Here is a 13,378-nt window from a genome sequence, read left to right on the forward strand (position 1 = left end):
GGCATCGCTGTGATGAACCTGTTTAGGCACCCAGTATGAGAGTGCAGAACGCATTATATCGTATGTTTCAAACATAGTCTCAAACATACCCCAAACATTTTGTTTCATTATTCTTTAGCCATTTAAGCTTTGCACCAAAGCTCTAAACTGGCGCACAAAAGCTTTCCATGTAGATTGTCATCATAATTCCAATGACGTCATTTCCATGAAAACACTAGCGTGACAGGACATTTTCGATGACCTGTTTCTAGTGTTTAGTTTGTGTCTCAAAGTTTTAGAACAAGAGTAGGAGTTTGACTAGATGAACAGGTTTACTCTGTACTTAAGCGCCTGCACATTCCACTTTAGCTAAAATCAACACTTATTGGTGTCAATGTGTTAGTAACAATAGTGTAAAGGAAAGCTCTGACTCACTTTGGTGACAGGTATAGAGACAGCATTGTTCTGTGTTCAAGCACATTTCAGAATAAAAGAACTGGTGGTTGAATATAGGTTACTTTGGAAGTTTAATGAGGTATGACATGGCAGAGGTCAATGGATATTAACCCACTAAGTATTCCAAGGGCACACCTGGAACTCCAAATAATTCAGGTGTTTCAGTAAGGGTGTAAACAAAAAGGGGATTTTCCTCATATAAGAAGACAAAGATTCCAGATCCATGCAGGCACATTTAAAAAAAACTAAATAAGCAGGGCTGCATATTAAAAACACCAACACATATCAGTCCTTCATCAAAGTCAGGCTTCTTTTATGAAGAAATTCACTTATCAGGAATTCAATTAAAATGAATGGTATTGATCTTAACACATAATATTAAGATTCTGTCACAATTCGGCATACATTTAAAAACACAAGACATTGTAACAGACAAAATACTTTACAAGCTTGCTAAAGCTGTTTGACAGAAACTTGTTTGTCAAAACACAAGTCAGTATCAATTTAAACTCCTAAAGCCATCAGAAGAGACGTCTATTTATTTTAACCTACTCTTTACTTTTACTTTAACCTACTGTTGTAAAATTGGACAGTAAATTGTTGCTGCTTTAATTCACTAATCCACCACCTACTCGCAAATACACACATAATACTATACATTTTATCTTTTACTAGATCTAGTTAGTCCTCCTGATTGGTTTGACTGCTATTTACATTCATTGAACTTGAATTTACTTGACTTGCTTGAACTTCATGGACCAAATAAAGTATGAATAAGGGTGAATGATGTGAGGGTTTCCAGCAGATTTTGTCTAAATGGAGACCTCAGTTGCAACATTTCAAAATTAAGCTGAAATAAATTTTGCTATGTTAAAGTAGATGATTTTATGACGACACATCACAAAATATTTACTACACTGGGATAAAAACACATTCAGCTGAGAAGCCCACAATATTTCTTTGGGTAAAGTCAACTCATAAATAAATTGTTTTAGTGAAAAAAGTGATTAATAAATAAATAAAGTGATTTTGACAGTGGAGAACAATTGATTCTTATTTGTGAGTTGTTGTTTTTTTTTCTTGTGGTTTCACAGCCTTATAACCTGTTCTTCCAGGAATAGATAAAATGGCAAATATGCTTTCAATAGTTTTTTTTTGTATTGTCATTTTGTGGCAACTTGGTATTGACACTGGCCTGAGCTGTTTGTCTGTCATTACATTAAATGTCACCCATTCAATAACTGCAACCACCATACATAATAGGGCTGCAACAATTATGACAAAAATCCTATGCTGACTATTTACCTTTATATTGTATTTGCAATTATTATTGCCGATTAATAGATTTTACATTGAGGTTTTGAAGCAGCTGCATGGTAAATTCTAAACATCCAAAACTAAATAATATAATGCAAATAACAAATAATTCTGAGAGTTATGTTTTTAGTAAAAAATCCATAACTAATGGCTAAAGGACACGTCAATTTATTCATTTTAAAATCTCTGATTCACCACTGTAAAGCACATAAAGTTAACCAGAGAGGTAAAATGCATTATATAAGGTATACTGGATATTAAAAGCAACTGATATATCAATGTATAATTATAATAATAGATGAATAATACTTCATTATAGATCATAAGATCTGATTGATTATATGAACCATTTATATCGTCAAATATTTGTAGTGAGTGGAGATATATTTCTAGACTGTTGTTGAAATGACAAAATACAGATTACATTATTTCTCCCTTTATGTTTTTAAAGGTTAGTACACAGTTTTTAAAGGGTGCATATGATGTTTGCTAACAAGAACATTGTTTTGTGGATTTGGTATAGACCCTTTTACAGCCCACGTGATTAAAAGCCTGCACGTGCATTTTGGCAACGGAAGTGGTGTTATTCCCCAGTGGTTTCCCAGCATCAAAATGTCTGGTTGTTGTGTTTGGTTGCACTAATATAATATACGTATATAAGTATCTGGCCATCTGCTTTTTCCTATTTTCAAACCATTGTCGCTTTGGTTTAGGGTTAGATTTTGTGTATTGGTTTATACAATTTTTTTCTGATTTATTTTTTTTATATGTTGCCTGGCGTTAGGGTTAGAGTTGGGCTTGGGTAAGGATGTAATTTTATGTAAATCTAACCCTAAACCGAAGCGACAATGGTAAGAAAATAGGACAAAACAGTTGAGTAACCAATACATGATAATCACACGAAAACAGAATTTCGATATGCGATCACGAAAAAACGCGGAAATTCGTGATAATATCACGAAAAAAGAATAACAACTTTACGTGACTATATAACGAAATTTCGTGAGACTGGGTTGGATCTGCTATGTTGAAAAAAGTTGATAAAGTCAATTTTTTAAAATAACTTTCTCTGTCTATTTTGCATCACTGCTGATGCTTGCCATATTTCTGTTTGCAAAAATGCGGGCGCATACGCTGCCATGTCATCATTGTGTACAAACAGTAAAAGGGTCTATAATGGAATGTGTTTATGTGGTTAATGGTTCAAAAAACTTTTTTTTCCACACAAACCATACATAGTGATGCTCCTCTATGCCCTGCCATTCTGAAATGCGGCGATTTGTACTTTCCTGGCAAGCCATGTAATTTCTTCTCATTTTATGTTTAGTTGTTACTTTTTAAATAATTGGATTTATTAAATCAAAACTAGTCTGCAGATTGGAAAAGATTTAAAAACAGCACTAAGGTTATAATTGAAAAGATCAGAATAGATATGCAAGAAATAAATAATACAAATTCAACTGGGTGCAGAGGGAGCCAATCTGTTTATGATATTATCCGAGAAAAGAAACAAAGACAATTACTATATTAATTATAATTATTCAATTATAACAATTCTGCTCTGGAGGTCACAACCTGATGTAGATAAAACCACACAATTGCATTCCAAATAAGTTGAATCTGTACAGGTTGCTTAGTTACTTTGGTTGTTTGTAATATGGAATCAGACAGATCCAGTTGGTACTGATGGTTGTGGCAAATGTAGCTAATCTAGGGCGTGAAATTTTGGATCGGGACCAAGAAAGATTCCCTTCATTGGCATTACTTCATTTACCTAATATGCCTAATAAGGAAGTAATAGCTAAAGAAGTTAACTTAATAACTTTGGTTAAGTTGTTAAGTATATACAAATTACAAATACAAATTTATGACAAGCAATACCTTAAAACTCAATACTCAGTGTTGTGCAGTAGCGTAGTTTAACTACATTTTTCAGTAGCTTGGCAGTAGCTTAGCTGCTTTCTAAATCAAATAGCTTTTCAGTAGCTAAGCTCTTTTTTGACCAAGTAGTGAGGTAGCTTCCACACAAGCTACAATTTTCCAAACATTTCTGAAGTCGTCCTGAATTTGAGAATAAGCGCGTCATTTTGAATCGACACAGGACGTCGTTTGTCCCGTATTTTCAAATTGTGCAGCCTTCCTCATTCATTCAAAACATTACCATTCGCATTCTGTGAAGACTCGTGCTCTACCTCTGACTGGGTTATGTCATCAAGCCAAGCTAATATAAAAACATGTTATAAATATTACAATTGAAACTATTAATAGAATGTGCTTTGGCGGGCATCTCACAGACTCAGTGCAGGCTACCTGCTGCCCGCGGGCACCACCTTTGGAGACCCCTGTGTTAAGATATGTCAGGGCCAGGGGTTTTTGAATAAAGGCAGCTCAAACATGCATTTTATTCTGGGAGTAGGATAAGTCCAGCAAACAGCCCCATAATGTGAAGTACCTAGGCCTACATTATGCTTGTATTGCCTATAATTACCAAAATGCTAAATGGAAACTGAATAAATAATTATATAATAAAACTGGTTAAACATAAAAAAGTAGCTTGGATGTAGCAAGCTACTATTGATGTAGCGTAGCTTGCTACATTTCAGTGTAGTGAAGCTTTAATGTGAAGTAACTGGAAGCTTAGCTCACTACATTTTCCAAGTAACTTGCCCAACACTGTCAATACTTAATGTGGAGCAATATTGTCAGTAATGTCTAACATAGAGACAGGTTTGAGCTAAAGGAATTTAAAACAGCATGAATGGCTATGAATGGATATGAATTCTCCTTATAGAGGTTTACGAGTGATGTACAGTCTAAATTCTGCTGGGTTATTGTTAACCCAATTCTGGGTAAATATTGGACAAAACACATGTTGGGTTGTTGTTAACTCAACCATGAGTTGAAACAACCCAGCATAGGTTTATTTAATGTTCTGTCCACAACTTTGGTTTAAAAAATGTGCTGATCTTTAATTTAATTTAATGAATGACAAGAGCAAAATATGCTTCTCACAAATGGCATGCACTGTAAAAAGTGTTTCTGTGCCTTAGTAGATTTAACAAAGATAAAATGAGTAAACTGTATTAAAAATAATTAATTCTTGTTTTTTTATCAAAATTTGAGTTAAAATAACAAAAAAGTTGAATAATTTGAGTAATTCTAAATGAACACTTTATTGGGTAAATTCAGCTTCATTTTATCATGTATAATCCACTTAAATTTGTAAGAAGGAAATTAACGTAATAATTTTGTGTTGAAACTACATGAATGATTTTAGTAAACATAGCTAACTAGGCAGTAGACTCGTAGTTCCCAGCTTTGCATGGGACCGCATTTGGACAGTGAAATTTAAATTTAAACGCTATTTTATGTGTTTTTAACTAAAAAGAAAGAATTTTTAGTGTTTAATGTTCATTTATCTTCGAGATTTAGAAGAGTTTCTGTTTCATCTTCGAGTTACCATTGTTCAGAAGACTTGTGCTTGTGCATAGACTGCATACTGAAGTATGTCACGCTTTACAGCTCCCCAAAACCAAACTGGGTGGGCGCGTTGATTGAATAAACAATTCGTGCCCTCATCTCACTGAAGTCTAAATCAATGTTAATGAAAACAACAACAAACCATAAAAAAGTTACCTGTACCAAGAAAAGTAAATTAAACTAAAGAGAATAATACTAGAACTATTAGTTAACTCAACGTAATTTTGTTGCGTTTGTATTAAGTAATATTACAGTGTTTATTATACTTTAAAAAGGCTGCAAGTTGACTCAACTTAAAACATCCAATGCAATCACTTGCGTCAATTTTTATAAGTTAGATATAGGTTTTACTTTTTACAGTGTGGACAGAAATACATTTTGTGATATATTACCACTAATAATTGATTAGTGAAAAATTATCAGTCATTATTATTTTAATTTGTGAATAAAGTATTAAATAAACATACTGCAATATCAAAATAAAAAAAACACTACAAGTGCACCAACTGCACAAATGTTTGTGATTGTTATGAAATCAGTTTATAATGCAGAAACTATTATTGGTTATGACTCATGCCCTAAATTGTTTCCTCCAGCGAGTGGTAAGACAAAAAAACTTTCATGCCTAACTCTTTTGTTCTGTACAGAGAAGTTTCCATTAAAGAATGAGGGATAACTTCTATTACCTGTACTGGAATCTTGATCTTATGTGTGTTGTTTGTTTTAACACCTGCTGCTGTTAAGTTGAACTCTACATGATATCACAAATGACCCTAATTTACTTTACACACGTAGTTTTGTGCAAAACTTTCATCAATTTATAAAATAAAAACATCTGAAAATGCACTTTCCTTTCTGAAACAGCAGTCCTTCATTTCCGATTCCGAAAAAACAAGCTATGCCCTCGATTTTTCACATTGAATATTCTGTTTTACTTGGAAATGCATCACTATGTAGTCGCCCCTAAATTCTGATTTACGCAGGCTTTATTCATAATGATAAATCGATTTCTATAGAATGTTGAGGAGAGAGACCAATCACTAAGACCGGCCGTTTGTCTATTTTAATGCATATATAAAAATATACACATGCCCTTGTGTTTTGTAGCCCAGCTAACTTACACCTTAAAGGCACTGTAAGCCAAATGCACTTCATTAGTTAATAATACATTTCGCTTCAGTCCAAAGTTTTATTTTTTCTAAAGTGCAATGGCTGGCATTGCTAGTGTCATGCTCTACCAGTCAAGCTTACAGGGAAGAAACAACACACAATTAACACTGATAGTCTCCAGCATGTGCCTTATCACAGTTCCTAAATTCCTGTTTATTTTCCAAAATTATTTGTATCTACAAACAGGTTGTGCAGTAAATAGCACTTATGAAGACTAACAGGCCGAAGGCGTGTCTTAGTTAAATCTCATAAGCGAGCATTTGCGTATTAAAGGAGTGTGGGTGTGCAAACAGCAGGTTAACAGGGGCATTTAAGAGTTGAAGCCAGTTTTACTGTTGTCAGAGACGATGAGGATGTTTCACATACTGAGTGCCGTGTTCACTGTCACTCTCCTAGCGAGAGGTAAGCCTCATATAAAAAAAATAGTCAATACCTTCATACAGCTTAAGCATTTGTTTTATAATTGCATATAATTTGGAATGAATACTAACTGCACTTTTTTATTCTAGGTTGTGATGCACAACTTTCAGGTAGTAATATTTTTTCATCTAAAATTACAACTTTTGCTATTTGTATATATCTAAAGCATGGTTTAATTTTTTCTCATCGTCAGTATGTGGCAGGCCTACATTATCCACTAAAATAGTAGGAGGACAGAGTGCTACTGCTGGTGCTTGGCCGTGGCAGGTCAGTCTTCACACTACCTATCATTTCTGTGGTGGATCACTCATTAACAATGAATGGGTCCTGACAGCAGCTCACTGCTTTTCCAGGTAACCACATAACCATCAGCAAATTACTAATAAATATGCATTTTACTCTCCATTTACTTTCATTTGTTCTTCAATTACAGTACTTCAACTGCATCCCTGACTGTGCTACTGGGTCTACAGACACAGTCAGGATCAAATCCAAATGAGGTCCGCATGACGGTCTCTGAAATCATAAAGCATCCAAACTACAACAGCAACACTCATGACAATGACATCACTCTTCTGCATCTGTCTTCACCTGTGAATTTTACTGACTATATAAAACCGGTCTGCCTGCCGTCAATTGACAGCACATTCTACAATGGCACATCAAGCTGGGTCACTGGATGGGGAAATATTGCCACTGGTGGTAAGAATCTTATGAAATTGATGAATCCTGATTAGAGTCGACTTCATGTTATTTTTGCAGTACCTGGCACACGTTTGATTATTCAATGTATTTCTCAGTTAGTCTGCCTTCACCACAAACTCTTCAGGAAGTAAATGTGCCTGTCATTGGAAACAGAAAGTGCAACTGCCTTTATAGTGAAAATAAGAAAATCACAAACAACATGATCTGTGCTGGACTGATGCAAGGGGGGAAAGACTCCTGCCAGGTAATTGAAAAACTAGCAGATTAATTGGCTTGTACTTGTCAATCATTTTTGTTAGTGATGATCTTAACCGGTGCTTTGTAATACAGGGTGACTCAGGTGGACCTATGGTCAACAAACAGGGCTCAGTCTGGATCCAGTCTGGGATTGTGAGCTTTGGAGAAAAGTGTGCTTTACCTGACTTTCCTGGTGTGTATACCCGAGTTTCTCAGTACCAGAGTTGGATCAACCAGCATATCACCACCAACCAGCCAGGCTTCATTAAGTTTACCACCAATGGTACTGACAGTGACCTAAGTGTGAGCTGTGCCAGTGTACCCGCCATTACATCAACTGCTGCACCTGTAACTGTTACGACCCCTGCACGTAAGATTCCTTTAGGTTACTTTAATAATGAACCGATGCGCCTGACACATCCAAAGCAACTTATAATGCCATTAAGCTAAATATGTTTAAACTATATGCATTCCATAGAGTTTGATCTCATGACCTTAGCATTGCTAAGGAACACACAGAGTGATATATATACCACGTCAATACAAAAAGAAACTCAGAAGAAGAAACACCAACTTTGGTAATTAACTCTTTGTATTGTCTGTCTTTAGCTGTGGTGTGTGGAATGGCCAAACTGAACACTCTTGTTGGAGGAGATAACTCACTCGCATCCTCTGGCGCGTGGCCTTGGATGGCCAGTCTACAATTTAACGGCAGTCACGTCTGCGGAGGAACAATGGTTGCAGAGCAGTTTGTCATGACCACTGCCAGCTGTTTTTCTAGGTAATGCCATTTCAATGTCAATTTTTTTGTTTCTGGAATCAAATCAGATTGACTGGATTCATTAGAAACGTCTTTTTGTTACTCAGATCAACAAATTCATCCCAGTGGACTGTGATCCTGGGCCGTTTGAATCAGAACGGTTCCAACCCCAATGAGGTCTCTGTACAAGTCGCCAACATCACCATCAGCAATTTGACAGGTGACAACATTGCTGTCGTGCAGCTGGCCAGCGCACCAAAACTCTCAAATTATATTCAACCGATATGTGTGGACCTGGGAGGTACTTCCTTCAATATTAATGCTACATGCTGGACGGCAGGCTGGGGCTCAGGATCAGGTTAGTATTTCATGTTTGAGTGTCTTTATATAATGTGTCCAAAAAGATATGAGAGGATGTGCTATTGTAACTGTATAAGGCGAATGTTGTTAAAGCTAAAAGAGGTGTTAGACACGCCACAAATTACATACAGTAGATTTGAGTGGCTTATATTTAACTACATAGCTGCTACATAGTGAAAAATATTAAGGATAAAGCTATCATCTTTTTCCTTATACAGTATGTGTTTTCATTGTATTTGTTTTTTACAGTTACCCAAACCCTTCAACAAATCCAAACCACTGTTGTGAATTGTGGGAACTCATCTTCAAACAGCAGTATTTGTACAACTGCCATGAACTTACAGGAGGTAAGTTTATTCTGAATAAATATAAACAGCTCACATCATTTTTGCAAAAAATAAATAAATACCTGGACACTGAGGCTATAAAGTATATTTACAGTCAATAACATTATAAGTCTAATCTCTTTCTGTGTCTCTCAGGGTTATCAGGGTGGTCCTCTGATGTGTAAGCAAGGTCTGTCATGGATCCAGGCTGCTGTTGTGACGATACAAAGCAACAGCACTAACACAAGCGTCAGTAACTCTGCAGCAGTGAGCCGGATCGTTCGCGCCCAAGATATCCAGGTCTTCACTAAAACCTCAAGCTATTCATCATTCCTGACGGCTGTGGTGGGTTCTTTCCCCTTCAAACAAACAAACAGCACAAACAGCACAAACAGCACAAACAGCACAAGCGCAGCTGTAGGAAGCACTGTAGGAAGCACCACGAATTCCTCCACCAGTGTGTCTCCCTTTTCTTTATGTTTTACAACTGTACTCCTGTTTTCACTTTCAGCGCTCCAGATCTTTCATTGTGACTGAGACCAATGAAGTCTGAGTAGAAACATTTTGATTTACCTTTAATGTGACTGTAAAATGTGACGAATAATGCAGGTTTTCATTCAATTCATCTGACTGATTATAGGCTGTTAATGCTTTAATCAGAAGACTTTCATATTTCTTTTTTACTTGACTTAAGAGAAATATTCTTGTACAGAGATCAGTTGTTATGTTAAGTTCAGAATGACTGTTAAGTTTAAACTGTAACCCGGGCATTTTTCTTCTACTGTCTATACACATTGCATTGTACTTTACAATTTGCATTGTAGCATTTCTATGCAATCTTGCACTTTATGGTAATGTCCCAGTGTTTCAGTGCTAATAGCTAAAATACTGCTACTGTATCATATGTAACACATTACCTCAAGCTGTACCACACTTGGGACATTGCTGTAAGTTTATAATAATCTAAATTATAGGGAAATTCAAAAAATATGATTTTTACAGTTTTGCTATGATTTCCTATAAGCAAACTCTTTATACCACAATTTTCTAAATAAACATTTTTTTTTTACTTTGAAATGACAATAAACCAGTGTTGTAGCCGATACCAGGTGATTCAAGTCTGAGACCAGGGTTGGTCAAAAATTAGTTCTGGTGGCTGCTAAAAAAATCAATGTTGGAAATAACCTGCAAAAAAAAAAAAAACTTATAATAACAATAAAATAATCTGTAAACTCTCGCGGGCCACATAATTAACTTAATTTGTAAACTCTCGCGGGCAAGATGAAATGAGGGGGCGGGCCGGATTTGGCCCGCAGGCCTTGAGTTTGACACCCCTGCATTAACCAATGGCAAAAAATACAGCATTAAACAGAAGTAACTGCAGCTGCTTGCCATTTTATTTTGATTGTGAAGTACCTTATAATAATAATTTCGGTGCATATCAGATAGGAATCCAAATCACATTTAGAATGTGTGAACGACCAAAAACCCCACAAAATCTGTTTTTTCTAATCCGTTTCAGGCTACATCCAGTGGTGGTTTGAAATGGTTTTTCCAAATCGCATTTCCGGAAATCCATTTCAGTTTGACCGCCCTGATCGCATTTGTGTAGCTTTTCGGTTATGTCATGCTGTTGCGTCACGTAAACACGTCAGAAGTCGAGGCAGATTGCCGTGCCAGCGCAAAGTCATTGCCATAGAAACAGTGCAGATAATCCGGAAAATGGCAAAACGCTACAGTACGCACAGATCAGATCTGAACAGTAGCAATACACAATATGGATAGCGAATCTGTCAAATTGGATATGCAGCAAAATCAGATTTGGACTGACAGTGTGAACAAGGTCTTAGTCTTGATAGAAAGGCTGCAAATAGCAGGGAACATGTCACACAGGAACACACTTCATGTGTTATCGGTTTCAAAGAAGCGAAAAAATCTTCATTATCAGATGAACTGTTTGCCAATTCCTTAGAATGGTCCAAAGGATCCAGAATGAAATACATTTAAGTTAAACTGGCCATCAGCACAATTCAGTTGTTTTGGTAACAGCAAGGTAAAATAGAATGAATTGATCTCTAAAAAATAAGTACTTTTTGACTGTAAATAAAATTGTAAGGAGTAAAAAGTACTTTATTTTCTTAAAAAATGTAATTAAGTAAAAGTAAAAGTATTGGTTTTTAACTGTACTCAAGTAAAGTAAAAATCCCCAAAAATAATACTTAAGTACAGTAATTAAGTAAAATTACTCATGTACTTTACACCTCTGCCACTATATATGCAGCAGAACTTACGACACCTCTTTACACAGGCAAAGGAGGGTGAAACCAGTCCTTTGATCGTACCAGGGCCGGCGTCAAGGGGGGGCATTAGCGGGCAGTGCCCCCCTGAACAGGTTTTTGTGCCCCCCCTACAAAGTTTTTTATTACTTTAATATATATCAAGAATAATTAAAATAAATTAAACATTGAATGTTTCATGACTTGTAATGTAATCAAATGAGGAAAATATAGTTGATATATGTTTTCTTTAATTAAAATAGACCAGTTTCTCTGATTGGATGTATTGCCGCGTCTCGTCGTCTTTAGCATATTTGTGACTTGATACTAGCAACGTGTTTTTTCGCGGCATTTTATGGATCGTGTAAAATATGGATATTAGAACATTTAGAACGAACCAGCACCGCCTGCTTCATCTTCATGCAAACACAGACTGGCTCAAACTCAGAGATTAGAGGTTGAGGTGGAATTTACAAATCTACAGGACACTGTTTTAAGGAAGTTTAATTGTTCTTACACGCCGTTATTTCAAAGGTAAGTTAGCGTTGTTTTAAATTACGTAAGCTTAAATGTGAAGTATGGCTATAGACCGTTAACAGCATTATGACGTGATTTTGGTAAAGCGGCTTTTTTAAAGCTAGCAGTGCGCGCTGCGCTATGAAACCCATTCATTTCAATGGCTTGCGCCGCGCGAGGGCGGTTTGATGTTGCGTCGAGTAGCGCGAGTGCAGCGGAGATCAGCTTGCGCTCACGCCGCGGTCGAAGTTCAATAGTTTTGCGCATAGTTTGTGGTCTTTTGCACTTTATACGGGAAATGAGCTGACAGTCTGTACCAGTTGTATGAGTGTGTGCTTGCTGTATTTGTTGTTTTAATGTCTTGTTTTTGCAAGTTATTGTTGCTATTGCATGCCCCCTGTTGGAAGCCGAGTGCCCCCCTGTCAGTTATGATCTGGCGCCGGCTCTGGATCGTACACAGGTAAAAGACGGCCGTCCAATGCCACCACCCAACTCCTCATACACAGGGCTCTTTCCTCAGCCTATGATATGATTACTGACAACACTGAGGACAGCACAGCACAACAATTCTTCACGTGTACTCACTTCAATAAAAGGCACCCACCGCAATCTTCACACTCACAGTGACTAGGGTCAGTATCACAGCTTCAGCCTGGGTTCGAAGACCTGGACGAGTAGGTGACGGGGGCGCAGGAGAACAGCGTGTGAAGGCGTAGATGTCACGATCGTAAAACTCCTCCTTCTCCTCGTCAATCCTGAACATTTTATTCAAGACATATTAGACATAAATTGGGAGAGATTTCAGTTAATTCCATCTGCTGAAGATGCATGGAATTACTTTTATACTGAACTTGTTGAGAAAAAAAAAAGATAAACATGCTCCTTGGAGATCAATCAAGGTTAAGGGTCGATATTTACCATGGATCAATGGAGATCTTATACACTTATTTAAACAAAGAGACAAGGCATGGAAAACTTATCGTACATCAAATGATTCTGCTGACTGGGATACTTAAAGAATTAAGGAACAAATGTAAAACTACTACTAATGCTACAGCAAAATATTATACTGATTGCTTATCAACTGATTTTAAGAATCCAAAGCATGGAAGAGAATCAATTTTATAATTAACAAACCTATAAAAAGCCTTATTTCACATATTAGAGTAAACAATGAAACTATTAGTGAACCTTTATTAATTGCAGAGGCTTTTAGTCAGCATTTCTTTACAGTTGGCAGTTCTTTTTCCTTTCCTCCTTACTCTGATGTTTGTATGACCCAAAATAGGTGCAGTGGCAACTTGTGAAATACCTCGATCATGGAACTGTGCCAGGGTAATTCCTCTTCATAAAGGAGGTGATATCACAAATATGAA

The 13,378-nt window shown here is 36.5% G+C and overlaps 1 protein-coding gene across 1 annotated transcript; it reads left to right on the forward strand.

The window, feature by feature from the left end:
• Nucleotides 1-6,668: 6,668 nt before the first annotated feature.
• On the forward strand, nucleotides 6,669-10,330 carry LOC141281936 (polyserase-2-like). The gene is made up of 10 exons (XM_073814018.1): nucleotides 6,669-6,804; nucleotides 6,912-6,932; nucleotides 7,016-7,175; nucleotides 7,256-7,524; nucleotides 7,623-7,771; nucleotides 7,858-8,134; nucleotides 8,374-8,545; nucleotides 8,632-8,882; nucleotides 9,134-9,231; nucleotides 9,367-10,330. Exons 1-10 carry the CDS (start codon nucleotides 6,750-6,752, stop codon nucleotides 9,745-9,747), a joined length of 1,833 nt encoding a protein of 610 aa, XP_073670119.1. The 5' UTR covers nucleotides 6,669-6,749; the 3' UTR covers nucleotides 9,748-10,330.
• Nucleotides 10,331-13,378: the final 3,048 nt, after the last annotated feature.

This window comes from Paramisgurnus dabryanus, chromosome 3, assembly GCF_030506205.2.
Source record: "Paramisgurnus dabryanus chromosome 3, PD_genome_1.1, whole genome shotgun sequence".
Taxonomy (NCBI): Eukaryota; Metazoa; Chordata; class Actinopteri; order Cypriniformes; family Cobitidae; genus Paramisgurnus; species Paramisgurnus dabryanus.